The sequence below is a fragment of the Scyliorhinus torazame genome, chromosome 18, assembly GCF_047496885.1.
Source record: "Scyliorhinus torazame isolate Kashiwa2021f chromosome 18, sScyTor2.1, whole genome shotgun sequence".
Classification (NCBI taxonomy): Eukaryota; Metazoa; Chordata; class Chondrichthyes; order Carcharhiniformes; family Scyliorhinidae; genus Scyliorhinus; species Scyliorhinus torazame.
This window is the reverse complement of record NC_092724.1, coordinates 33615987-33643761: the sequence shown is the minus strand read 5'-3', so window position 1 is coordinate 33643761 and position 27775 is coordinate 33615987. Positions and strand designations below refer to the sequence as shown.

Sequence of the window (27775 nt, the reverse complement as noted above, 5' to 3'; positions counted from 1 at the left end):
CCAGGTTGGCACTTAATGTGGCGGGCCTACTTGACAAAGAGTGGTGTGAGGCTCTCACTGGCTTTTAATTGGCATAAGGTATAGGAGCAGAATTAAGCCATTTGGCCCATCGAGTCTGCTCCGCCATGGCTGATCTCATTCTGGCCTTAACTCCAACGTCCTGCCCATTTTCCATAACCCTTCAACCCATTACCCATGGGGAGGCAGGGGCCTAGTGGTATTATCGCTGGACTAGTAACCCGGAGACCCACAGTCATACTGGTTCAAATCCCGCCATGGCAGATGGTCCAAGTTGAATTCAATAAAAATCTGGAATTAAAAGTCTAAAGCAAAAAGGTGACCGTGAAACCATTATCGATTGTCTGGTTCACTAACGTCCTTTAGGGAACAAAATCTGTCTGGCCTACATGTGACTCCAGATCCACAGCAATGTGCCCTCAGGGATGGGCAATAAATGTTGGCCCAGCCAGCAAAGCCCACATCCTACGAATTAATTTTTTAAAAAAGGAGTTCTAAACCAGAAGGAAGTTGCTTTTAACGGGCGGCATTGTGACACAATGGTTAGCACTGCTGCATCACAGCTCCAGGATCCCAGGTTCAATTCGTAAACCGTACTCTAATGTGCAGATTCCCAATGTACTCGAGACTTTGGGATTCAATCGCTTCACCTAACTGACTTTGGGCCAGTGCCGTTTGGTACTGGTCCCCATAAACGGGCACTCGTAGGGGTCTCTAAGTGAATGGGAGGCCTCCAGCTACATGCCCTTTGGGCAGGATGGTGCCCTGGTACTGCTGGTAGCACCTGGGTACTCTGGCAGTACCACCTGAATGCCAGCCTAGCACTGACAAAATGCCCAGGTGGCACTGCCAGCTGGCAGGGGCATTAGCAGGGTGCCAGGTTGGCACTGCCAAGGTGCCAAGCTGGCATAGTCTGTGTGCGCGATTGGGCCTGGGTTGCCCGCCGTGGGTGTTGGGGAGTGCCAGGAAACCCCCATGTTACAGTCTGGCTGGGGGAGGTCGGGGATTTTTTTAGGGGCCTCGGAGATCCGGCGCGCAGAGCTCCCTGTTGCAAAAAGTGAGGCTATGTACTGTCTCTGCCGCGCAGTCCCGGTTTAGGCCCCTTATTCAAAGCGAGTCGCGTTGAATAACCATGTGTTTCCTGGCGCTACGAAGTGTGGGAAACATGCGGCTAAACGTGCTCACTCGGGAAGTTTGTTCCCTTTTGGGAAGATCCCGTGCCTCATCTCTGGAATCAACCTAGTGAACCTCCTCTGAACTGTCTCCAATGCCACTACATCTTTCCTGAAATAGGGGGTCCAAAACTGTGCACACTGCTCCAGATGAGGTCTCACAAATGTCTTGTATAATTGCAACAACACTTCCTCACCTTTATACTCTATTCCTTTAGCTATAAATGCTAACATTCCATTTGTTTTCTTTATTATCTGCTGTAATCGCATGCTAGTTTTCTGTGACTCATGAATGAGGACCCCGAAGTCTCTCCCCATTTCGATAATACGTTGCTTTCCCATTTTTCCGACCAAAATGCATGATCTCACACTTATCCACGTTAAACTCTTATTTCCCCAGTGCAAATTACTGTCCCACCAGTTTTTGTGTCATCTGCAAATTTGGCTATAGAACCTTCTATCCCTATATCCAAGTGGTTTATATAGATTAGAAACAACTGATGGCTCAAGGACCGAACCCAGTGCTACCCCCATCTCCTGCACTAAATTCCATTCTAGGTAATAATAATATAATAATCTTTATTATTGTCACAAGTAGGCTTACATTAACACTGCAACGGCGTTATTGTGAAAATCCCCAAATCGCTACATTCGGCGCCTGTTCGGGTACACAGATGGAGAATTCAGATGTCTAATTCACCTAACAGCACGTCTTTCGGGACTTATGGGCAAAACCAGAGAACTCGGAGGAAACCCACGCAGACACTGGGAGAACATGCAGACTCCGCACAGACAGTGACCCAAGCCGGGAATAGAGCTGGGTCAAGCTGTGAAGCAACAGTGCTAACCCCTGTGCTGCCGTGCCCAAGCAACAGTTTACTGAAACTGAAAGACCGTATGGGATTCAAAGAGAAAGGAGAGTAAAAAATTGTTTATTTTTAACCCTTGGTTTAGGAAAAGTGTATACAAGCAATAATCCAAGTCCCAACCGGGACTATTCTGGCACCCCAGCTCCTGTCTGGGCTGGGTTTTATCCTGTAGAGTTAACAGGCCTGCTGATAAGCCTCCGCCCCTCAGCGGGGGAACTCGTACTCCACAAGGCTCACGGGGAGATTAATCGGGTCGTCCCTGTGACCTTGTGGGAGTTATAACAAACTGCCTGGCACTTGGGTAAGCATGTATGCGCTGAACCCTACCTTGTCTGACTAGAAAGCAAAAGGGTGGCAGTATATTTAAATCATTCCAAGTAGGTAGCACTCTCAAACTATTACGCAATATAACCATACCATACATGTAAAGATGTTGGTGTCTTTAAATGTACATTTGTGAGTTGTACCCTTAAAAGACCAGACAGCAATAAGCATTTTCTTTGCTAGATGGAATTGTTTTTCACAAGATGGCCGGAAGGCAGCAGTAACATTGGCTAGGAGTGTGTTTCCAAGAGTGTGGTTTTATCTGTCCTGTTGATCAGAAATTCTGAAAAGTGACGAGAACTAAATATTAGGAAAAGGATCACAGGTCCCGGTTCAATGAGAGTTCCAATTTCTGAGAGTGATCAAAGCTGGTGAAAGTTGATTAAAGTTCATTCTGCATATTGCTTCTACAATCAGGTGCAAAGTTGGGTAAACATTTGTTTAATATGAAAACAAGAGGTCTTAACAGTGGAAGTGCTACAAAAGAGAGGGTTAGACAGCCGTTCACTTAAAATTTAAGAGCTATATTCCCATGATGACATATTTGTAGTTCATGTATAATATTTGTACCAACCGATTACTATTATTACTGAAAAGTATCTGGGAGAGTTATTCCAAAGTCTTCTGTAACTCTCATGTATTGTTATAATAACCTCAAGTATACAGTGTAAGAAGGATGTCAACATTTATTAACCATTGCATATGAAACTGTGTTATCTCTTATCAGGATGAATTTCATCCATTCATCGAGGCACTTCTTCCACATGTCCGTGCATTTGCCTACACGTGGTTTAATCTACAAGCTCGGAAACGAAAGTACTTTAAGAAGCATGAAAAGCGGATGACAAAGGATGAAGAGAGAGCAGTGAAAGATGAGTTGTTGAGTGAGAAAGCGGAGGTGAAACAGAAATGGGCCTCGAGGCTGCTTGCCAAACTGCGCAAGGACATCCGTCCTGAATATCGCGAGGATTTCGTGCTGACCATCACAGGGAAAAAGCCTCCCTGCTGTGTTCTCTCCAATCCGGATCAGAAAGGCAAAATAAGACGCATCGATTGTTTACGGCAAGCGGATAAAGTTTGGAGATTGGATCTAGTGATGGTGATCCTGTTTAAAGGAATCCCTTTGGAAAGTACTGATGGAGAGCGTCTGGTGAAGTCCCAACAGTGTAATAACCCCTTGCTGTGTGTGCAGCCCCATCACATAAGTGTTTCAGTTAAGGAACTTGATTTATACTTGGCATACTTTGTGCAAGAAAGAGGTAAGTGGCATCATGATTATTTTTCACTGTTTAACTTCTGCCTTTTTTCCATCATAGCACTCTACTGTCATTGTGATTAGCTTGAAGAGATTCTTTTATATAAAAGTTTTCTGCTTTTTTGAATTGGTGACCTGAATAGATGATTATCTACACGATAAGCAGGGGCTGTTTAGCACAGGGCTAAATCGCTGGCTTTAAAAGCAGACCAAGGCAGGCCAGCAGCACGGTTCAATTCCCATAACAGCCTCCCCGAACAGGTGCCGGAATGTGGCGACTAGGGGCTTTTCACAGTAACTTCATTTGAAGCCTACTTGTGACAATAAGCAATTTTCATATTGCACTGGACCTGTGCGACTGCAAAAGACTTGCATAAATAATGGACAAAGCAAAACTGACAAGGTCCCATTGTTGAATTGTAGCAAGTGACATTCACAGGGAAACACATTATCCGAATGTGTCAAGGGACTGATGGAGAAATGCTTCATTATTATAATGAAATATTATTTTTGATGCTTTTAAGTTTGTTGATTTTACAGGTCAATTATTTAAAACTATTTTAATCTGAGCCCAGTAATGTATCTTTTTTTTTTGAAAAATATTTTTATTCTCCATTTTCACATATTCTTCAGAATTTACCCCCCACCAACAAACAGTAAACGGTAACAAATACAATGTCAATCCCCTTATCAACAACAACAATCCCATCCTCTCCCCCCCCCCCCCCCCCAACAACGGCCCACATGACAATATAAGCATCAAATAAAACTAAACCTCCCAAGGAGGAAAAAAAGAAAAAGGAATCAGGAATCGCCTATGGTCACCGTTGACACACATAGTCCACCCCCCCCCCCTAATATTCAATGCCATCCAATCCCTGAAAGAGTACCGTGAATGGCACCCATGAATTGTAGACACCCCCCTCCCAGACTCCTCCCCTCCACTTCCTCTTTTAAACTCCCCCCCCCCCCCCCCCCCCCCCCCCCCCCCAACCTCGGTTCCTTCACCCAACTTTTCACCCTGGCTGGACTCACCGAAACCTGTTATATCAGACTCCGATGGCCGCAGCCCCACCCCCCACCTCACTCCCATTCAATGGCTGGCTTAAACCGGCCAGCGTGGAGGTCCCCGCCCGGGTCTCCTTCCCCCTTGCCCGGTCCCAGGAAAACCCAAGAAATCCCCTTTAGCACACAACCCCAGCATACACACCAAAGCCCCAAAGAAATATCATTGCAAATGAAGGTCCCAACTCTTCCCTTGTCCAAATATACAGCGTCGACTAATTTAGTACATACACCAACACGCAGTGAAAAAATAAGGTTACATGAGGCTACATCGGTACATGACCGGCTCTCAGTCCCATTTCTCAATTCTGCCATAGTCCTTCTGCCTTCGCAAACTCCGTCGCCACTTCCGCCGTCCCAAAATAAAAGTCCTTGGATTTGGAGGTCACCCTCAACTCAGCTGAATATACTATGCCACACTGCACCTTGCTGATGTACAGTGCCTTCTTCACCCGGCTGAAGGCAGCCCGCCTCCTCGCCAGCTCCACCGTAAAGTCTTGGTATATGCGTATACCAGCACCAGCCCACTGCACCACCCGCTTCTGCTTTGCCCAGCACAGGAACCTCTCCTTCACACTGTACCTACGAAAACGTAAAGTTACTACTCTTGGCGGTTCAATCGCCTTTGGAATAGGCTTCCACGACTGATGAGCCCGATCCAATTCTTATCGAGAGGGATCCTCCCCCTCCCCCAATAGCTTCGCCAACATCGTGGCAAAATACTCCTTCGGCCTCGGGCCTTCCACCCCTTCGGGCAGACCCACGATCCTCAGATTCTGCCACCTGGATCTGTTTTCCAGGTCTTCCATTTTGGCTCGCAGACCCTTATTGGTCTCTGTCACCTTCAGCAACTCCTTCCCCATCAAGGTGAGTTGATCACTGTGCTGGGATAATACCTCTTCTGCTTCCTTCAGTGTCTCACCTTGCTCCCGCACCTCCGCCGCTGCGCTTGATACCGTCGCCCTCACCGGGCCAATCGCCTCCTCCACCAGCATTTTCAATACCGCCCCCATCTCCTTCTTCATCGCTTCCATGTGCTTTGTGAACTGTTTTTCAAGTTCCACAACCATCACTTTGGTCGTTTCTTCTGCTGTGAGCGATGCGGCCTCCTCTGGTGCTCCAGCCTCCGCTTTACTTACAGTTCCTGCGTTGATTTTTCCACTCACCGGCGGATTTTCATTAACCCCCTTTTTCACGGCCGTTTTTTTCCCCAACTTGGACATTTCTCCTCACTGTGCCTTCTTATAGCTTTTTCAGCCTCCGTTGTCCCTGGGACCGGGCGTTAAAACCCCAAAATTTCTATTCCCGAGTGGGAGCTCTCCAGTGTGCAGCTGCCTCCCGCCCGCCATCACCGGAAGTCCCAGTAATATATCTTTAATCTGCCATAGCATGGTGAGCATATTTGTTATTCTGATTAAAAGAAATGAGATTATAAGAACAGATGAAAAGCATTATTAACAGATCCTCATAACTCACAGAATTATATAGTTGTTAAACTAGGTGTTCTGTCAAATCTTGTCAAACATAGGCTGCTAAATTACAATATTTCCTATGACCATTTGTACTACATAATTAAGGGAACCGACTATCACATCAAAGTTAGTGTTACTGATATTAACAAATTAAATTGTAAAATACAGAATAACATTTATTTGTATCCTATTTTAACCAAAGTATTAACCCACTTAAAATAGACCGGCCAATGCTAAATTAAAATAATGAATCTGGATGTATTAAAATTAATCTGCTAATATTGACAACAATAATTTATAGTGTGGAAATGGAAATTTTAATGTTTTTGTCTAGCATACAAATACAAAAGTTTTTTTTTTTAATGTGCAAGTTATTTTAATAGAGACCTGCTTTACTGGAACTTCATGTTCCTATGCAATCAACCCCCTCGATTCCTACGGGACTGCATTAACTGGATGCAAATAAGAGCGTCTCAGTTCTGCAAGAGAAGGACATTTAAAATTCCAAGGTTAAAGAGACAATATCCATTTTGTTCACATCTGATCTTTTCAACAGCCCCGTTTATACTATGAGGTGACATTCCTTTCTGATCTGAGTTGGAAAAGACACCTTCTTGATTACATATGCTTCTGGACTAACCCAATTCATGCACTTGCTGGTATCAAACTGCTAATCGTATATGTTCTACAGCAATAACAAGGAAAGGAATTCTACCAAGACTTGAATAAGGGTATGTCTTGCTGAAAATTCAGTACACAAATTCTGAATGGATCACTGTGATGTTCTTCCCAGCAGGGTATTATTTTGCTGTTTTGTATTGGGAAAACAAGGGATACTGTGATTTTACACTGTAAGAGATAAAATATCATCTTTTGTCCTTTTAAGGATTTATAATTTGAGGTGTGGCAGTTGAACTTGGCAAGTCTCACTCAGGAATGGCTCACATTTCAGGTCCTTTTCTCATGGCTGGCTGTTTCTCAGCTTTTCTTGTGCAATGATTTGTCTGTATTTGCTTTTGGATTACTTGGAGGCCCATTTAGAGTGGATAGGAGGAAACAGTGTACCAAGAAATAAACAGGCTAAATGCTATTGGATGTCAATACAGGTGAATGGGTTTTGTAATTCAATAGCAAGAGATAGCTTTTTTTTTAATAAACATTTTAGTGAGGTATTTCTTTGGCATTATAACAGCAACAAAATCAACAATGTACATAACAAGGAAAATATTAACAAAGTGCAAATACCATCTCCCACTCCCACAGGTCCCACCATTACTTACCCCCCTAAGCGAGCTAACCCCACCCCCCCTTCTGCTGCCGAATAATTCTCTGCGAAGAAGTCGACGAATGGTTGCCACCTCCAGGCGAACCCCAACAGAGACCCTCTCATGGCAAACTTAATTTTCTCCAGGCAGAGGAAGCTAGCCATGTCAGATAGCCAAGTCTCCGATTTCGGGGGCTTATATCCGCCTCCGGGCTACCAGGGAAGCAAAGACCAGAACATCTGCCTCTTTCTCCTCCTGGATTCCCGGATCAAGCGACACCTTGAAAATTGCCACCTCTGAACTCATTGCCACCCTAGTCTTTAATACCTTAGACATGGCGTCGGCAAACCCCTGCCAAAATCACCTCCGTTTTGGACATGCCCAGAACATGTGGGCATGGTTGGCTGGCCCCCCCGCACACCTCGCACACTTGTCTTCCACCCCGAAGAATCTGCTCATCCGGGCCACTGTCATGTGAGCCCGGTGAACGACATTAAATTGGATCAGGCTGAGCCTGGCGCATGTTGCGGTCGCGTTGACCCTGCTCAACGCATCCACCCAAAGGCCCTCCTCTATCTCTCCCCCCCAGCTCCTCCTCCCACTTATGCTTCAGCTCCTCAGTCTGCGTCTCATCCAAACCCACAAGCTCTCAATATATGCCCGAGACGCTCCCCTCTCCTATCCATCCTCTAGAAACCACCCTATTCTGAATCCCCCTCAGCGGCAGGAGTGGGAAGGTTGGTACCTGCCTCCGCAGAAAGTCCCGCACCTGCAGATATCGAAGTTCATTGCCACCTGCCAATGTAAACTTCTCCTTCAGCGCCCTCCTATTCGGAAAGCTCCCCTCTATAAACAAGTCTCCCACCCTCTCAATCCCTGCTCTCCGCCAAATTCGGAACCCCCCCCATCCATCCTTCCCGGGGCAAACCAGTGATTAGCGCAGATTGGGGACCACACCGATGCCCCCCCCTGCTCCCACACGCCTCCTCCACTGCCCCCAAACTCTCAGGGCCGCCACCACCACTGGACTGGTGGAGTATCGCGCCAGCGGGAACGGCAGAAGCGCTGTTACCAACACCCCCAAACTTGTGCCCTTGCAAGAAGCCATGCGCATCCACGTCGGCTCTCCCCCCACCAGCCACCTCCTCACCATGGCTATATTAGCCGCCCAATACTAATTGCTAAATTTCGGCAGCGCCAGCCCACCATCCCCCCCGACCCCGCTCGAGCATTGCCCTCTTCACTCGCGGGGACTTGCCCCTTACACAAAGCCCGCAATAACTTTATTGATCCGCTTAAAAACGGACCGCGGGATGAAGATGGGGAGACATTGGAAAACGAATAGGACTCTCAGGAGGACCGTAATTTTTACCGATTGGACTCTGCCCGCCAGAGACAACGGGAGCGCATCCCATCTCCGGAAATCCTCCTTCATCTGATCCACCAACTGGGCCAAGTTCAATTTATGCAGACAGTCCCAATCCCGCGCCACTTGGCTACCCATGTACCTGAAACTGTCCCCTACCACTCTAAACGGCAGTTCCCCCAGTCGCCTTTCCTGACCACAAACATCTCCTTCTTCCCCATATTGAGCTTGTATCCTGAAACCCGGCCGAATTCCTATAATTTCTTCCATCCCCTCCATTAGGTCTGAGACATACAAAAGTAGGTCATCCGCATATAGCGAGACCCTGTGCTCCAGCCCCTTGAAGCCCTCAGCAATTGCCAGCGGCTCTATTGCCAGCGCAAACAGCAGTGGGGAGAGGGGACAACACTGTCTCGTCCCCCGGTGCAGTCTGAAGTATTCCGAAGTCGTCCTGTTTGTCCGTACGCTTGCAACGGAGCCCGGTACAGCAACCTAACCCAGTCAATAAAGCCCCTCCCAAAACCGAACCGCTCCAGCACCTCCCATAAATACTCCCACTCCACCCGGTCAAAAGCTTTCTCCGCGCCCATCGCAACCACTACCTCCACCTCCCTACTTTCCCGGGGCATCATGATCACGTTTAACTACCTTCTTACATTGGCCACCAGCTGCCTCCCCTTAACGAACCCCGTCTGGTCCTCCACAATAACGTCTGGTACACAGTCCTCCATCCTGGAGGACAGAGTTTTGGCCAGAAGTTTGGCATCCACGTTCAACAGGGAAATCGGCCTGTAAAATCCACATAACTCCGGGTCCTTGTCCTGTTTCAGGATGAGCGAGATCATGGCCTGTGACATTGTCTGGGGCAGAACCCCTCTCTCCCTAACCTCGTTAAAGACCTTCATCAGCACCGGCCCCAATATTCCGGAGAACGTTTTATAGAACTCGACTGGGTACCCATCCGGTCCTGGGGCCTTACCCGACTGTATGGACTTCAAACCCCCCACTATCATCTCCTCCAGCCCGATTGGGGCCCCCAGCCCCTCCACTAACTCCACATCCACCTTCGGGAAAGTCAGTCCCTCCAAGTAGTGCTTCATCCCCTCCCGCATCGCAGGGGGTTCAGACCTATACAACCTACTATAAAAGTCCCAAAAGGCCTTGCTCACCCCTGCCGAGCCCCCTACTAAGCTCCCATCCCCGTCAACCACATTCCGTATTTCTCTAGCTGCATCCCTCTTTCTGAGCTGCTGTGCAAGCATCCTGCTGGCCTTCTCCCCGTGCCCTTAAATCGCCCCCCTCGCCTTTCTGAGCTGCTCCCTGTGGTTAACAAGCCAAATTCTGCCTGTAGCCTCCGGCGTAACCTTAAAACCGCTGCCTCTGGAGCCTCCGTATACCTCCTATCAGCTCGTAAAATCTCCTTTACCAGTCGGTCTGTCTCTGCCCTGTCCATCCTGTCCCTGTGAGCCCGGATCGAAATCAGCTCTCCTCTCACCACTGTCTTCAGCGCTTCCCAGACCACCGCTGCTGAGACCTCCCCTATATCATTTACTTGCTGGTAATTCAGCATGCACTTCCTCAGCCTCTCGCTCACCGCTTCGTCCGCCAATAGCCCTACATCCAGCCTCCATTACGGGCGCTGCTTGCTATCCATACTAACCTGCAGGTCCATCCAGTTCGGAGCATGGTCCGAGATCGTGATTGCCGAGTACCCCGTGTCCATCACCCAAGCCAGTAGGGCCCTACCCAAAACAAAGAAATCGATTCGGGAGTAGACCTTATGAACGTGGGAGTAAAAAGAAAACTCCTTTGTCCTCGGCTGCCTAAATCTCCATGGATCCACCCCCCCCCCCCCATCTGCTCCATAAACCCTTTCAGCTCCTTTGTCATTGCTGGCACCCTGCCCGTTCTCGAACATGATCGGTCCAGGCCGGGATCGATCACTTTATTAAAATCCCCTCCCATGATCAGCTTGTGCGAGTCCAGGTCCGGAATCTTCCCTAGAACCCTCTTTATAAAATCCCCATCATCCCAATTTGGCGCATATACATTGACCAGCACTACCTTCATCCCCTGCAGCTTGCCACTAATCATGATATGTCGACCTCCCACATCCGAGACCATTCTTTCCACTTCAAATGTCACCCGCTTGTTAATCAGGATCGCAACCCCTCTAGTCTTTGTGTCCAGCCCCGAGTGAAAGACCTGACTGACCCAGCCTTCCTCAACCTTTACTAGTCCACTACTCTAAGGTGCGTCTCCTGCAACATTACCACATCCGCCATCAGTCCCCTTGGGTGCGCAAACACCTGTGCCCTCTTTACCGGCCCATTTACCCTCGAACATTCCAGCTGATCAGCTTAGGTGGGGGGCAATGTGCCCCCCACCCTCGCCGATCAGCCATCCCCTTGCTTGGGCCCGCCTCCAGCCCCTGCGCCGCACCTTCTCCGGCCCGCCCCACGGTGGCCCCCACCCCCGACCTCCTCAGTGTCACTCCACTGAAGTCCTACCCTCGTCAGCAGAACCCATTCCCCCCCCCCCCCCCCCCCCCCCCCCCCCCCAGCAACACTACTCTAAAACCTAACCCATCTAATAAACTAAATGTATGCACACACCCCACTGTGCTTCCGTGAGCTAGCTCACCCAGCTAGCTTGGTGGCCCCCGCCCCCGGTGTCAAGAAGTCTTCCACCTATTGTTCCCTCACTCCCCTTCCCCCGCTCGTGCACACAAACTCCCTCATCTAACAATCCCCAAACAAATATCCAACAGCAGGAAAACACAAAAACAAAAGCACCACCCACCGAAACTTAAACAGGCACGTCTCATAGATCATAGAATTTACAGTGCAGAAGGAGGCCATTCGGCCCATCGAGTCTGCACCAGCTCTTGGAAAGAGCACCCTACCTAAGGTCAACACCTCCACCCTATCCCCATAACCCAGTAACCCCACCCAACACTAAGGGCAATTTTTGGGCACTAAGGGCAATTTATCATGGCCAATCCACCTAACCTGCACATCTTTGGACTGTGGGAGGATGTGCAGACTCCGCACAGACAGTGACCCAAGCCGGAATCGAACCTGGGACCCTGGAGCTGTGAAGCAATTGTGCTATCCACAATGCTACCGTGCTGCCCACAAAAGTGCACATCAATAAAAACAAAAAGGACATTGCCATCATCCACTGTGAAAAAGAGCCCAAAAACTAAAAGTCGACTTCCACCCCCCCCGCCCGCCCCCATTTCTTAAACGGAACCCCAAAAACAGACATGAAACAATAAGAGAAGGCATAGTCAATTTAAAAACAGGAAAACAAAACCCAAAAACAACCAAGGGGAAAAAACAGAAAAAGAAGGGCCCAATATAGGCCAACAAGTTGTCTCAAAGTTCCAGAGTTCTCAGACCCCCACCAGTCCTTTTTCTTTTAGCAAAGTCCAGCGCCTCATCGGGCGACTCAAAATAGTGATGCTGGTCCTCATGCGTGACCCAAAGACGTGCCGGATACTGGCAGACCGAACTTCACCTGCTTCTTGAAGAAAATAGACTTGACTTGGTTAAAGCCTGTCCTCTTCCTCGACACCTCCACGCTCAGGTCCTGGTACACCCGCAGGATGCTGTTGTCCCACTTCCAACTCCGCGTTCGCTTGGCCCACCAAAGAATGCATTCCTTGTCCAGGAACCTGTGAAATCTCACCACCATCGCCCTCGGAGGGTCCCCCGCTCGCGACTTCCTTGCAAGCGCCTGGTATGTCCTGTCCACCTCCAACGGTCGGCGGAGTGCCCCCCCCCCCCAGCAGCTTTTCGAACATCCCCGCTACGTTTGCCCCAGCGTCTGCTCCCTCAGCCCCTTCCGGGAGCCCGACAATTCTTAAGTTCTGCCGGCAGGACCGGTTCTCAAGGTCCTCCACCTTCTGTAGGAGCCTTTTCTGCTGTTCCAGAAGCATCCCCACCTCCAGCTCCACCGCTGTTTGATGCTCCTCCTGCTCCGCCAGCGCCTTCTCGACCTTCTGAATCGCCCAATCCTGGGCGACCAGTCTACGCTCTAGCTGATCAATCAATTCTTTAATCGGGTCCAAACATTCCCGCTTCTGCCTGGCGAAACCATCCTGGATGGCCTGCATAACCGGGTCCACTGGTCGCTGCGCTGCCACCCCAGAGGTCCGGTCCTCTGCCATACTGTCTCCCGCTGTAGCTTCAACATACCTCGTGGCTAACTTCTTATTTCTGCCCTTTCTTGCGCTTCTGGTCCTTTGCTCCATACACTAATACATGGAAACGGTACCCAATTGCCTCGGCTTTCAAGTCCACCGTTCAAAACCAAAATAAAATCCGGGGGAAAGGTCCAAAAGTCTGACCAGAGCTGGGGTGGGAATCAAAGAGCGGGAGCCACCAAACGTGCGACTTACTCCTCCATAGCCGCCACCGGAAGTCTCAGCAAGAGATAGCTTATTTCTTTACAAGACACTTGGCATCACTTATTTTAGCTCTGACACATTGTACAAATTGCTATTTTTATATTTTAAATAATCGTTACCCCATGTGAGAAAAATTTGGAGATATGAAATAATAGCTCAGATATCTGCTGTGGGGCCAAATAGAACTCCACTAGCCTTTGAAGAGATGTGAGTAAACTGGTATGTGAATTGACAAGATCGAGAAGTTGTGGGAATGATCAGTCCGACGCATTTTTTTAATAGCAATGAGGAAAAGGAGAATGAGATGGATATTGTTCAAGGTGGGAAGATTATCCAGGAAGTGATAAAAATGCATGCTTTCCTGTATGCCTAGTGGCACATGAGGGCAGCCTATTGGCTCCACTGCTTTTACACCCAGTAGATCCTGCTTCGGGATAGTTCTGTAATTACACTCCTTTGCACGTAATAAATAACCCGGCTGGAGCGAGGGTGGGGGAGCTGATTGTGACTGGGTCTGACCCAGTATTCAGAGACCAGAACTCATGACATCATTTGCTGAGGCTGCCTGGAATGGGACTCGAACACGCCACTTGCTGACTCGGTGGCAGGAATGTGGCCAGTAAGCCACGGCTCACTCCGAGAGTAGCACTTTTAAGGTCAAGTAAATAGCGAGAGAATGTTGAAATAAATTTTATTATGGCAAGATTTTACAATTAAAAGAAACTAGCAGCCATTATGATGAGGAACTGCTTAACATAACAGCTCACAATCCTCTCATGAATCATAGTTGGGGAAGGTTCTGATAATGATAAAGTTGTATTTCTGAATCTCATTACTAATTTCTGTTACTTTTGAGTGCATAATAACATAACTATGTCCTACATGGAGAACTGATCTATTTTTATATCTTCATAATGGAAGAGGCTAGTTTTTGATGTATGATTAACATGTCATTTCATTAGTAATGATGTCATTGAGCCAGATCATGCAGGAGTCTCTACTCCTACACAGTGTCTCAGGAAATCAGCTTTCTCACCTCCTTCAACACATTCAGGGTAAAAGTTGAATCACTCATTTTACTTCTTCAACCTCCCTGTGACATTTTGGAAAATATTTTCCTTTGAAATAAAGTCTGCCGCATTTATTTCCTTTCCGGACCAACGTAGCAACAATGTAATGTTGGCCAGTAAATGACAATCGATCAATAATATATTTTAATAACAACATTGCTGGAGTTTCCCTTCAGCACATTGCCAGTGACAGCACTTCAACATTAATATGCTTTAGTTGTCATTGTGCAACTTCACTGGCGTTTCATCAAGGGTTTCAGACTACCTTTATCTGCAGCCCTCTAGCTTCATGCTCAAGATTAGTGACCAATGTGCAGCATGCAAACCCACAAGAACAGCAGCAGAGTTAAGGTGTTAGGTACTCTGGTACTGAGCAGCCTGCCGCCAGCAACTTTATCGAAATGAAAATCAAGCCTTTCCTTGGAGTGTTTTCACAGCCCTTTATTTCAATTTCTCTTGTGAAAAGATGAGTAAATTAACTATAAGATATACATCAGTGTACAGCTTGGTTTGGATTACTCATTTATGTTGGGCGTTTTCTAGATTCTAGTCATGCTGACCGGTCTTTTGTACAACCAGCGATGAATGATTGTCACTAACTGTTCTACGCTAATCACTTCTGCTCAATTCTAACCACATTGTTACTCCAGCCGAATCTTCAGGCTGGAGCTCCTGTTGCATCAGATCAAATTATGATGGCTGCAGAACATCACTAAGACAGTACATTATTTAGTCTGTTTCTTGAGAGTACGCTAACGATGAAAAAAACCAAACCAGAAATCTTATTTTTGGGTTTGTGTGAGGGTTGGATTCAAGAAAACAGAAATCAATTAACTTGGCCCTCCGGGATGTCATTCAGAGTTTACAATGTATTGTTCAAAACAAGATAGTGAGTCTTGTTATTGGTATGTTTTGTCCCATGTGCTACGCAGAGGTAGGATATAAATAAGCAGAATGCTAACAAATGATATAGGATTTGTTATGAATCATTCCAATTCCAATTCTCAGGCAGACTTGGGTCTGTTTCAATAGCTAGTAATTCCCAGAATTGGAAGAATCCTTCCAATTCCCGCTAGTCTGTCGTCAGGGGCTTGAGGGGACACCACTCCATATCAAGTGTGGCTGACCAGGCGTGTCTCCACTCATACTGCCAGTCTTTGGTGTGTTTGGAAGGATTTGCAAGTTGCCACACTCAACCTGATTGACCATATTTTGCACACACCTTTCTTGCCATCATTTCTGGGGTGGGAATCAAACCCAGAGCTTTTGGCTTGGAGGTAGGGACGCTACCCACTGCACCACAAGACTACTATGAACCGTGGTTTTCTAAAAGACTACAAGTAAAATAAAGGTTTTGAAAAAGCTATCAGCTAATCTTTTGCCATTCTATGTGATTCAAAACATAATTTGTCTTGATATTAAGATGTCTCGAGCACAGATTTCACTGCTAATTTAGAGTCAGAGTGTGTTGTCTGCCTCATGTGTACAACTGTCAGGTGATTCAAGTACTTTTTAATCCCATTTTCTCTTTCAGTGGTTTGACAATTATTCCAATCCGGTGACTTTATCCTCACGATTCAAAAACTGTACTTTTTAAGTAGGCCACCCTTGCAGATGATGTATGTTCCAAGTTAACAATTTATCTTCACACTCCACTTTACATTCACTAGTACAGTATTTACTGTATATAGAAGTGCTTTGGCAAGGGGAATATGAAAACACAACCTACAGCTTTGACAAACAAAATAAGCAAAATATTCACTTAGACTTTGAGAAGCATAAATAAACATTTAAAAATACAGCTTGCAATCTTCAAAGTTTAGGAACAAAAGGGATGGATTTTACCCTCTTCAGGGATTTGTCCCTGCAGAATTTGAGGTATAGGGTGGGATTCTTCCTTTGCTCCCCACTGTTAAGATCGGGAGTCCCGACTGGGCGGAGAATTCCGCCTCGGCCCAAAAATGGGATTTGCGCCAGTCTCCGGTCCCGCCCCGTCGGCCATAGTGACGGGACATGCAAACAGCTCATATGCTTTGTTTGAATGTGATTTACGTAGTGGAAGCCCAAATCCCAACCACCGTTATGCTCCACCCCTTCTAGCTGGGGTCACGCTGGCATGATTTGGTGCAAGCATATACAAAAGGGGTCCTGGCGCCATGGCCTTTTGAGGGGGAGCAAGGCGTTAAGTAATGTTAGCATTGTCTTCAGGCTTGCTGGGGGGTGTATGCCCGGAGCTCTGGGACTAATGGGGACCAATTTGGTGGCAAGGGTGTGGACTCGGGGCTTGCCCCTCGGGATCGTAGTGGTGTGACTGAACCTCCCATTACTGCTGTAAAAGACTAGCAACTCGCCCTTTAATAATCTTTATTGTCACAAGTCGGCTGACATGAACACTGCAATGAAGTTACTGTGAGAAGCCCCTAGTCGCCACATTCCGGGTACACGGAGAATTCAGAATGTCCAAATTACATAACACGTCTTTCGGGACTTGTGGGAATAAACCGGAGCACCGGGAGGAAAACGTTGCAGACACTGGGAGATCATGCAGACCCCGCACAAACAGTGACCCAAGCCGGGAATCGAACCTGGGACCCTGGAGTGGTGAAGCAACAGTGCTAACCACTGTGCTATCGTGCCGTAAGCAAGACCTAATGTTGTAGGTCTTATTTACAGGTTCTTGACTATTTAAACCACTGACTGCTGCCAGTATCTTTGAAATGCTCTGAGGTGTCCTGATCATGCAGAGATCCATCTACCCTACCCATCTGGAAACCCTCATGTGTCAGCAGTATAATCACAGGAGGATGGACATGGCCATGGTCAATCGCCAGACAACCAAGAGTTGAGATTCCTCATTGCACTCTGTACATACACAGCTCCACAGCAGAGGGAGCAGGGGATTAACAGAGCTAATCCCACACAAAGGATACATGTACCGGCGGCCACTGGAATTGTCCCTGGCACACAGCCTCTCTCAGAGTAACAGCCTACCTATCAACCAACCCATTCCTAAGGATCAGGTGAAACGTGCCCCATTGGTATCACACGGTATGAGTGTATGGATCCTGAACCCGCCCAGAAAACCTGAACAGCTCCCTGTCTCCACATCACACTGCAGCCAAGCTCCCAGCAAAGGCACACATCCCTCACTGACGCCCCCCCTTATCTGTAGGAAGTGCCCACACAGCCGCATGCCTGCACAATAAGAACGTCTCCATTACAAAATCAGCTGCCACAGTTCTGTACGAAGTTGCAAGGCTCAATCCGAGGGCACCGACTGCAGACCCCACTGGGAAGGCCAGGACAGAGGCCACCAAGTCCATTGCTAACACCTGTTGTTAGAGCAACAGATAGCCCATTAGGCAGCTAGGGGTGCTTCCCACATCATGGGCCAGTTGCTGATGGGGATAGGAATGCAGCGTCACTACATGACCTAGAAGGGGCTGGGGTGTGTGAGGAGGAGAGGGGACTTGGGGGGGAATGGTGAAGTTAGCTGAGCAGTCAAACCCTGGATGACCATGTAATTTGGGGGGGTTTGGATGGTCAAGGGAAGCATCACCTTGCTGACAGTCTCTGCCTCTTCCCCATCCCGAACAGAAATGGAATTTGGAACTCCGCCTGCCCAACTAGCTATCTGCCTGGAATCTACCTGCTGCCATAGCGGATGCACGGTGGTGAGAGTGCCAGGGTCAGCCCAAGGGAGACCCTGCACGACAGGAGCCTGCCCAGAACAGAAACATCAGCCAGTGAGGTTCAAGTGCTGGCTGACCATCAGTCCATGGAGGGAGGAAGGCGGCACCACATGAGCCCATGTTTTTACCATTGCCGCTTGCCCTTCAAGGAGCTGCCAGACCGTGTGTGCCGTTGTTGATTCTGCCTCACCAAAGAGACCATGCACCAGCTCGGCCAGGTGGTGACAAACCTAGCATCCCGATGGCCATCAAATTGATGGCTGCCTTCAACTTCTACACCTCTGGCTCATTACAGAACTTGATTGGGGACATGTGTGGGATGTCACGGATGCCCCACGCACCTGGGCAGCTATCTGCTTCCACTTTACCCAAGATTAGGCCCACCAGGATGCCTGGATTGCTGGATTTGCAGCCATTGCTGACATGCCCCAGGTCCAGGTGGCTATTGATAGCATGCATGATGCCAACAAAGCACCAGCTCAATAGAGGATACCCTTATTTAACAGGAAGGGGCTCGACTCCTTGAATGTGCAGTTGGCGTGCGATCACCAGCTGCACATTGAGCACATCTGTGCGAGATACCCAGGAAGCATGCACGATGCATACATCCTGGCACAGTCGGAGGTTCCCAGCATGTTGGAGGTGCTCCCTCGGCTGAGGCTTTAGTTACTAGGTGACAAGGTCAGTTGATGGTTGATGATGTCAGTGTGGAGGCCCCAGATCAAAGTGGAGAGGTGTTATAACGATGCTCACTCAGCAACTAGTAGCAGACAGGGGCTGGTTTAGCACAGAGCTAAATTGCTGGCTTTGAAAGCAGACCAAGGCAGGCCTGCAGCACGGTTCAATTCCCGTACCAGCCTCCCCCAACAGGCGCCAGAATGTGGCGACTAGGGGCTTTTCACAGTAACTTCATTTGAAGCCTGCTTGTGACAATAAGCGATTTTCATTTCATTTTTCATTTCTTCATCGAGCGGTGCATTGGGCTTCTATATGTGCTCTTCCGCTGCCTGGACTTCTCTGGTGAGCCTCTCCAATACAGCCACCAAGGGATTTTGTGCATCGTGGTGGACTGCTGTGTCGTGCACAACATCGCACAGCAGCGGGACGACATGTTGGAGGAGGGGGAAGATCAGCAGGCCTCGTAGGGCGAGAGGATGAGGAAGGTGTCCAGAATGAGCCAGGTGAGGACCTGGAGCTGGCTCAACAGACCATGGAATGAGTCCTGGGCTGTCAACCAGGGAGAAACTGATCAGCTATCAACAAGGAGGCGAGAAGACTGGCAGCTCCATCACCATCACCCTCCCACCCACACCCCCATGCCCTCAGTCACTTTGGTCCCATTGCCCTCCCTTAGACTTTCCCCCCTTCCCATAACCACAGCTCACCCTCCCCCCTCCAAGGATAATCTCAACATCACAACAGGGCATTAGGCCTGTGTTGGCAGTATCCACGGGTCTTTTCTGCGTGATGGAGGAAGATTACGACTTGCTGTGGGATGAGCTGTGGTGCTCCTCATTGTCTGACAAAGTCTGAATCGTGTCTGGTAGATAACATACCGCTGTCCACTCGGATCATCCCTGGTTGTATTAATGGAGACCCCTTCTCCTGGGCCACATTATTTTGGGGGAGGGAGGCTGGCCTTGATGGTGACGCTTTGGGCTCATAGACTGGGGATGCTGTCGTACTAGGCAGTCTCAGACTGCGGCTCTCATGGCCTGTCACTTCTTGGTGAGGGTGGACCCTGTGGGACGTCCATGGATGCAATTCACACTAAATCTCCTTCCCAAACCCCCACACCGTCACAGCCCAAGACCCAGCCCCAGCCAAACCTTCCCACCCATGGGACAACAGTGAGGGGCAGATTGGTGATGGAAAAGTGTTCAATGGTGCGTTGTTACAGATCGTGTCCTCTTTCCCCTGACTCACTACGTTCAACTACACCCATCCAACTTGAGTGACGTCTAACTTTCTGAACTTCCGGGCATCCTTCTCCTTCTAGGTGTCTCTCCAGATTGCATATCCGGAGTGGAGGCGGTCTGCTGCTTGTTTCGCCCTATACCCTGTGATGCCCTGGGGGGGCCTGGATGAGCCCAGCTGACCTTCGGGTGTCACCGGTGATAACGTGCCCCCCTATTCTTCCTGCTGTTCATCAGATGCGCCAGTGTCGGGTGGGGTGGATTCAGAAGGGCTGCAGTGTTCCAGCACGTACCCTGGAGGCAGGCCCCATCCCTTCTTCCTCCCTTGGGGTGTTCGCTGGCCTCCGGGCTACTCCATGAGATGGAGGGGCAGCTGGAGTGAGCTCCAGAGACTTCAACATCATCTGGCACTGCCAGTCTTGGAGGCCTGCCCTCGTCTGAACCATGGTGTCAATGGACTCGGCCATGGTGCTCTGTGACAGGGACATCTCCCTCAGCGAGTGAGCCATGTTCCTCATTGCCTCAGTCATGTTCCTCTGTGACTGTGTCATGTCCCTCTGTGACTGGTTATGGTCGCTCACCACCCAGCCAATGCTCTCGAGCCCTCAGCCATGACCCTTTAGAAGAGTGTGACAAGCTCTGGAGCACCGCAGCAGTGTCTATCTGTGCCTAGGACATGTCTGCCTGTGACTAGGCCCTCCTGCCTTGCGCCTCAGCCATGTATGACCCAAGCCTTGGATGTCCTGACACATGGCTCTAATGTCAGACCTTTCACCGCGGACGCCAACTTTTCTATATTGTTCTGGGTGCCACTCACCTGAAGGCGATTGGACTCCTCCATTGTACTTGCAGGTGGTGGAATGTTGCTAACACCTTCTCATGGAAATTCTGGCTCTGAATCTGCATCTGCACCAGTGGTGGATCATCTTTTCCAGAAACACTACGTCTGTTTTGCAGACCGCTTTTCCCTGGGATCTGGCAGCCCTCTTGATCAGCAGCTCCCTCGGAAGTCCCTGCCTCCACCTGATGTGCTGCAGCACGTATGGTGCTGACCAGAGGTGACCCAGGAGCCTGACCACTAACCCCAGACAGCCCAGCCTTGTCTGATGGGGATCCTGCATGACAAAGGACATGGGGTCAGCTCTTGGGAAGGACAGGGCTGTGGGAGATGAAAGACTCACTTGAAATAGGACATTGTTGCATTGGACTCTCACTCTTTCAGCGCATGCCAAACTCCATGTCAGCCACAGCTCACTCCTTGTCCTCCCCTTGCGAGTTCCATGGTCTTTTCTTCAAAGGAGGTGTCTTGGGCATGACCTAGGCCATTTTTTGATGCTCCCTTTGATTATGGCTGCTTTATCCTTGGGGACACAGAAAGGACATAGTGAGGTGCCAGTTTTATTGGGGGGGGGGGTTCTATCTGGTAGCACATGTGGGCAAGGTGCCTGGCCAAAGAAGGCAGGGCATATTTTGGGGGTTCCTGGAGGGTGGATTCTGAGGGACATGCTGGTAGGTGGCGTGTTGCTGGCATATAAGGGATTGGGGGCAGATGTCCGTGATCAAGGGTGGGACTGAGTCAAGGATCACACAGGTGGTTACTCACCTGAGCTGTTCGAAGGAGGTTGTTTGTCTTCATCCTGCATTGCATGCTGGTCCCTTTGGTGAGGCTGCCAACACTCATTGCATCAGCCACCTGATCCCAGGCTTGATTCATTACAGCTGGCTCGTGTCTCCACCCCACCCTGAGGAAGAGGGCTTCCCTCCTCTCTTAATGGTGTCCAACATCCTGTGGATGCCCACATCAAGGAAGCATGGTGCAGATCTTTGAGCAGCCATCTTCTTGGCTGGAATAAGAGTCTGGGTGAGTGGAGCGCTTAAAAGCTGCTCAAGCTTGTCAGGCTCATGAGGGGAATCCTGACTCCGACAAATCACACTCCTGGGAACCGGGACTCATAAGAACATAAGAATTAGGAACAGGAGTAGGCCATCTGGCCCCTCGAGCCTGCTCCGCCATTTAATGAGATCATGGCTGATCTTTGTGGACTCCGCTCCACTCTCCGGCCCGTACACCATATCCCCGAATCCCTTTATTCTTTAGAAAGGCATCTATCTTTTTCTTAAAAACGTTTAAAGAAGAAGCCTCAACTGCTTCACTGGGCAAGGAATTCCAGAGATTCACAACCCTTTGGGTGAAGAAGTTCCTCCTACGCTCTGTCCTAAATCTACCTCCCCTTATTTTGAGGCTATGCCCCCTAGTTCCGCTTCCCGACCAGTGGAAACAACCTGCCCGCATCTATCCTATCTATTCCCTTCATAATTTTATATTCGGGCGGGATGCACGTGGGCAGCATGCTGGCTCATTTGCATGAATGGAATTGTGCCTCCCTGGAGCTCCTAGTTGGAAAACAAAAATGTTCCATTTCTCGACTGGCCGGACCTCTTATTCTCTGAAACAGAAAACCCTGTCCATCATCTTCTGAAATTAGAAAATACTAAAGAAAATGTTGTGGGCTGGATTCTTTGTTTAGGAGACTATGCACTCCCGCTGGAGGATAATTGCAACCGATTTACGAATCCCCGGAAGTCAAATCGGGAAGCAATTCCGTATCCCTTGGCATGCAAATTTATGCATGCCAAGGAATAAGAGGGATTTCCAAGGGAGTCCTGCTATCGGGCCGCCATTTTGAGTGCACGGCCTGATAGCGAAGTCCCACAGCCGACCTCCTGTTAGGGGGTGTCTATGGAGGGGTCCCTTTAGTTAAGGGGTCTCTGTGGGGAGGTCCCTTCAGTTAGGGGGCTCCTGGAGGGTCGACCTGTTAAAGGGTACCTGGGGGGGGTGGGGGGCTCCCTATTGTCTCCCTATCAGGGGGGTCCCTGGGGAGAGGGTGGTTGCTGGTAGAGGAGGGCAGGGCAGGTAGTGCATTGTGGGGGAAGGTTGGACTTTGGGGGGAAACTCCCCTAAGGAGTTACTCTCTTGGCCCACCGTGACATCCACCACATCAGGGGCATGCTGGTAAATACTAGAAGTGATCCCCGCCCACATGATTCCCGCCCCAGAATACCTGAGAATCATTGAAGGTTGGTGAATAGGGTGCCCGGCACGCTAAATGGATGCAGATCCATCATTAAGACCTATTTGCATTTGTTTACACCCTCTCGCTGGTACGCGACCGTGAACCTCGAATCCAGAGCCAGTGGGGCGTCGGAGCATTGCGTTCAGATCAACATCTGGCACCGATCGATGTTTTCTCCCAACTCCTGATTTTCCATCCCATCGGGAAACGCGCTTCGGGTGTCGCGGGACACAGAGTCCAGCCCTGTGTCTTTTTCCAGCACTATTACTTTGGGTTCTTCAAACCTTTCTTTTGTCAGTAGCAAAGAGACAGAAAATACTTTGATTTGTTGCTACATTAGTTTACAAAATAGTGGACATCTTTTGCACTTTCATTAAAAATAATTATAAAATAAATTCATCATAGTTAATTTATTGGATTGCCCCATCTTATTGCCAAAACAAAAAATAAACATCCTCAGGGAAGCTTTTATTTTATACCATGGTCTAATGGAGGCAATTTGGCACTCCTGTCTTGGAGAGGTACTTTTGTTACAGGAATTGCACTTTTGAATCCTCTTTTGGATAATTTCAAACTTGTCGTAATTTCATGTAATTCCCTTTGTGTGCGACTGTGTGTCTATTTAATTGAGTATCACAAATATTACCTAGCTGGTTCCAACATGCCAGCTACAGGATAATAGTTAATCTAGCAGACTGAGGAATGCCTCCAAAGGAGTTAAATTGCATTGGCAAATTAAGCTTTATTTTTGCTGGAGCAAATGATTGGATACATTCCTAGAATAAGAAGTGTTAATCTGCACCTGGAATTCCTCAAAGAAAGTTAAATATTTTGACTCAGGCAAATATGAATTATCTGGCAGGTTCTGGAGTTGAGCATACAATTTTAGTTTTACTTTATTCTAACCCTAAATTCCTTCGCAATTTATTTTTAATGCCTCCTTTGCAGGATCAGCTCATTTCCCTGCAGCCTCCTACAGCTTGGAAGCAAGGATAGCCTTGTCTCTGGAATCCTCAATGCTCACAGTGTGGGGAGCCAACTATGTCAATTTCAACTTCTTCAGTATGGGATCCTGCCATAAGCTTTCACTCTGGCACATTTGGTGAGAACTGACAAAACTAATTCACAACTCGGGCAATGGATTTGAGTAACAGGCCGTCCTGGAACTTGATCCGCACCTGTAGATAGTTTCATTGGTAATACTGAACTATTGAAATCAACCAAAATCTTGCTATGACTCTTAGTCCTAATTCTGGCCATCCTCCTTCTTGCTACTGACCAACCACTATAAGGTTAGCAGGCTGTCAGATCTGCTTTAGCCTTTAGCTAACTCAAAAGATTTTCCTTGTGGAATAACAAAGCTGACACTTTTACCTCGGTAGAATTAAGATTGCCAGGTCCCCAAATACTATTCCTGGCATTTGGTGTTTGAAATTTGTGTAACATGAATGATTGCAATCTGAAAATTTAGATGAATCAATATAATACTTCAATGGACAAGTGTAATATTAGTGTAGCAAGTTCAGATTTAAAGTGGAGTATCTCCGCTGTTAGGCAGAGTTGTTACAGGGATAGAAAAAGTTAATAGTGTTCAACTTAAAAACAGAACATGAAAGTTTTGGCAGGGGTACAACATTGAGGCAAGAATACATTTACAGAACATATATGTTTAATTGGCACAAAGGACTGAACAACATTCCAAAATCTGAGATGTTACATAAGCGGAGCATGACAAAAATTAGTTTGGAGTTAGCTTTAATGTCAACAGTGAGTAGTAATGGGACAATAATGTCCAAGCTTATGGACTTGATTTCAAATAAGACTTGAGTTTAATTCAGCGATGCAGTGGATTAAAAAAAAAAGAGTCAATTACGGTCCAAAAGACGTGCTTTGTTCAAGTATGTGCCAGGATATGATTTTCTATACATAGGACGATTGAATTTTGGAAATAATTCTGGGAACACGGAATAGAAAGCTCTTCAGCAGAATGCAAGTCTTCAGCATGTTCAGTACGTTCACATTTTGTTTCAGTACCCAAAGACGCAAAAACCTGTATGAACAAGATTTCCCTTTAAACAAAAATTACACCAATGTTAAATAGATTTAATAGATATTGGCTCAGGTTTTGCTGTAACAGGGCATTTATTGGTTCTTTCATTAGCTAGACTTGCCCGTAGTATGAAAGTTTTTTAATGTTTTGTGTGAAAGTGTAAATTGATGAAGTTTCAGCAAGGGAAACAGAGCATACTGAGACCCGAGTACACCAGGCAAAGAATTGCATATCTCCTTAACCAATCAGATTGAGGAATTGTGAAATAAACAGTGTAAGGGCAGAAAATGATGTGTGAATTAGACTAGGTGAATTCGATGCCAAATCAGGTACTAAAGAACAAAAAGATTTTTTATAAATGATGCATCTTTGCTCAGGGATCATAACTTTATCTTGTACTTTTAAGGCTGAATTTGGTCTCTTCTACTCGGTCAATTCTCTCTCTGATGCAAGCCCCTCAATCCTGTGAGAAACTTGCAAGGCTTATGCTGGGGGTTTGCGCATTTCGTATATGACCAACAAAAGTTTTCAAGTGTGAGAGCGTCAGCACCATATGGAAGTAAAATTGGCTGAAACGGCGAGGGCGTAAGGCAGGAATCCTAATCATTTTTTGCTGAAAGAAATTAATGCAATTCGAACGGCACTGTACTCCTCATTGATTCAATGAACTGCGAGGAGTATAAGGTTTCCCAAACAAAGACTATATGAGTTTGGAAACAAACCGAGTAGATACTTTGCTTTTCTTACTAGGATATACCCTCTGTGCTGGACTCCAAAGGTAATAAGGTGATTAATACAGAGGATATTAATAAGGCATTTAAAGGCTTTTTGCTGACTTATATATAATAGACCAGTCTGGGGATGCATTTCACAGCAATTTTTGATGCCCAAAGGCCGATGCTGAATGCCCCCACTTCTAGGGGGAGGTAGCTCCTGTCCTGAGGGAGCTTCAATCTAGTAAAGCCCTGGGGGCCTGATGGTTTTGGATGTGAATTTTAGAAAAAAATTAAAGACCTGCTGGTAGAACCTTTGATTGGTATGTATAACCACTCATTTGACGCAGGTTTGCTGCCGCAGCCACTTCGTGAAGCAAATATTTCCTTAATTTTGAAGGCAGGCAAGAATCCTGCGGCATCCTATAGGCCAATATCGCTCCTGAATGTAGGATTGAAATTGTTTTCTTAGGTGCTGGCGCAGAACCTAGAAAGAACCCTCCCTATGATCATCTAGAGCGATCAGACTGGGTTCATAAAGGGCCAGACTTCATGTAACTATGTCAGGAGGTTACTAAATGTCATTCAGGTCTTTCAAAAGCAGGCATTAGATGATTTAGTGATCTCTTTGGATGCAGAGAAAGCTTTTGACCGGGTGGAATGGAATTATTTATTTTATACGCTGCAGAAGTTCGGGTTTGGAGCGGAGTTTGTTAAGTGGATACCAGTGTTTTATAAATACCCACTGACTGTGGTTTTTCCTCGCAGTTATAAATCTGATCATTTCAGTCTCCAACTAGACAGGGCTGCCCATTATCCCTGTTATTGTTTGCAATAGCTATTGAACCCCTAATGGAGGCAATTAGACATGATTCTTTGGTATTTGGGCTATTTAGTGGAGGAAAGTAACATAAGATTATGCTATATGCGGATAATGTGTTGCTATTTGTATCTAAGCTGGACGTTTCTGTTCCCATTATTATTGATATGAGGGTAGATTTTCAGGTTATAAAGCAATTTTACGAAGTATGGTGACATGCCATTAGGAAGGCTTAGAGGGAGACCTTGAGCAACTAAGTCAACAATTTGATCTCCCACAATACTCCTTTTTCAGATACCTACAACTCCGAGACTTAATCCTCAATAAGACATCTCTGCATCTCGATGCTAATGTCTCCCTGATGGAGGAAATCTTGATATCCATGGAACCTAAGCACTTAATTAGAAAGTTTTATGACACATTGTGTTCTAGATCATATATGACTATGTTAGAGACTGCGGTCTGGGGAAAAATATTTTGAGATGAATATTGATGAGGAGACTTGGGGCAATATATGAGAAAATGCCTTTGGAATCTCAGCTGTAACAGAATGAAGGAGACTCAATTTAAAATATTACGCCATCTGCACATCATGCTAAGCTTAAGACACAGGTTTGACCTTACTATATCCTCGCTGTGCTAAAAATGCAAGGTAGTTAAGAGAGAATACACCCATTGTGTGTGGTCCTGTGCATCTCCAAGACACTTCCAGATTCCAACCATCCTCTGGGTGAAAAAGGTTTTAGGTCAAATCTCCTGTAAACCTCCTGCCCATTCCCTTAAACCTTTGCCCCCTGGTTTTTGACCCCTCCACTAAGTGGAAAAGTACCTTCCTATCCACCCTATTAAATCCTACTGGCCTGGTATAAGAGCTTGCTAAGATATTCAATACGGTCTTAGAATTTAATCCTTTGTTCTTAATTCTGAGGTTTCTAGATTGAAAGATAATTGATGCTAATAAAAAAAGGCTGTATAATATCCTAACATTTGCAGCTTGGAAGAATATCCGCTGCTCCTGGATCAGCGATAAATCTCCTTCAGTTCAGAATTGGCATAAAATTATCATGGAATGTATCCCAATGGAATTCCTAACCTGTATTCTCTGATCCAAATCAAATGCATTCTGGAATGGGGCCCCTATCTCAAATATATAGATTCCGTAATATCTGACTTCCTCCTACAAGGTTTTCTATATGCCATGTAACACTGCCTTTAACATG

General features: G+C 47.3%; 1 protein-coding gene across 4 annotated transcripts in view; it reads left to right on the top strand.

Moving 5' to 3' along the window:
• The window catches only part of nfic (nuclear factor I/C), a 788712-nt gene that overhangs the window by 43756 nt on the left and 717181 nt on the right, over window positions 1-27775 (top strand). For all 4 annotated transcript variants that reach the window (XM_072482538.1, XM_072482537.1, XM_072482536.1 and 1 more), the window contains exon 2: window positions 3111-3642. In XM_072482538.1, the coding sequence (XP_072338639.1) occupies window positions 3111-3642 (532 nt within the window). The remainder of the gene's footprint in view (window positions 1-3110; window positions 3643-27775) is intronic.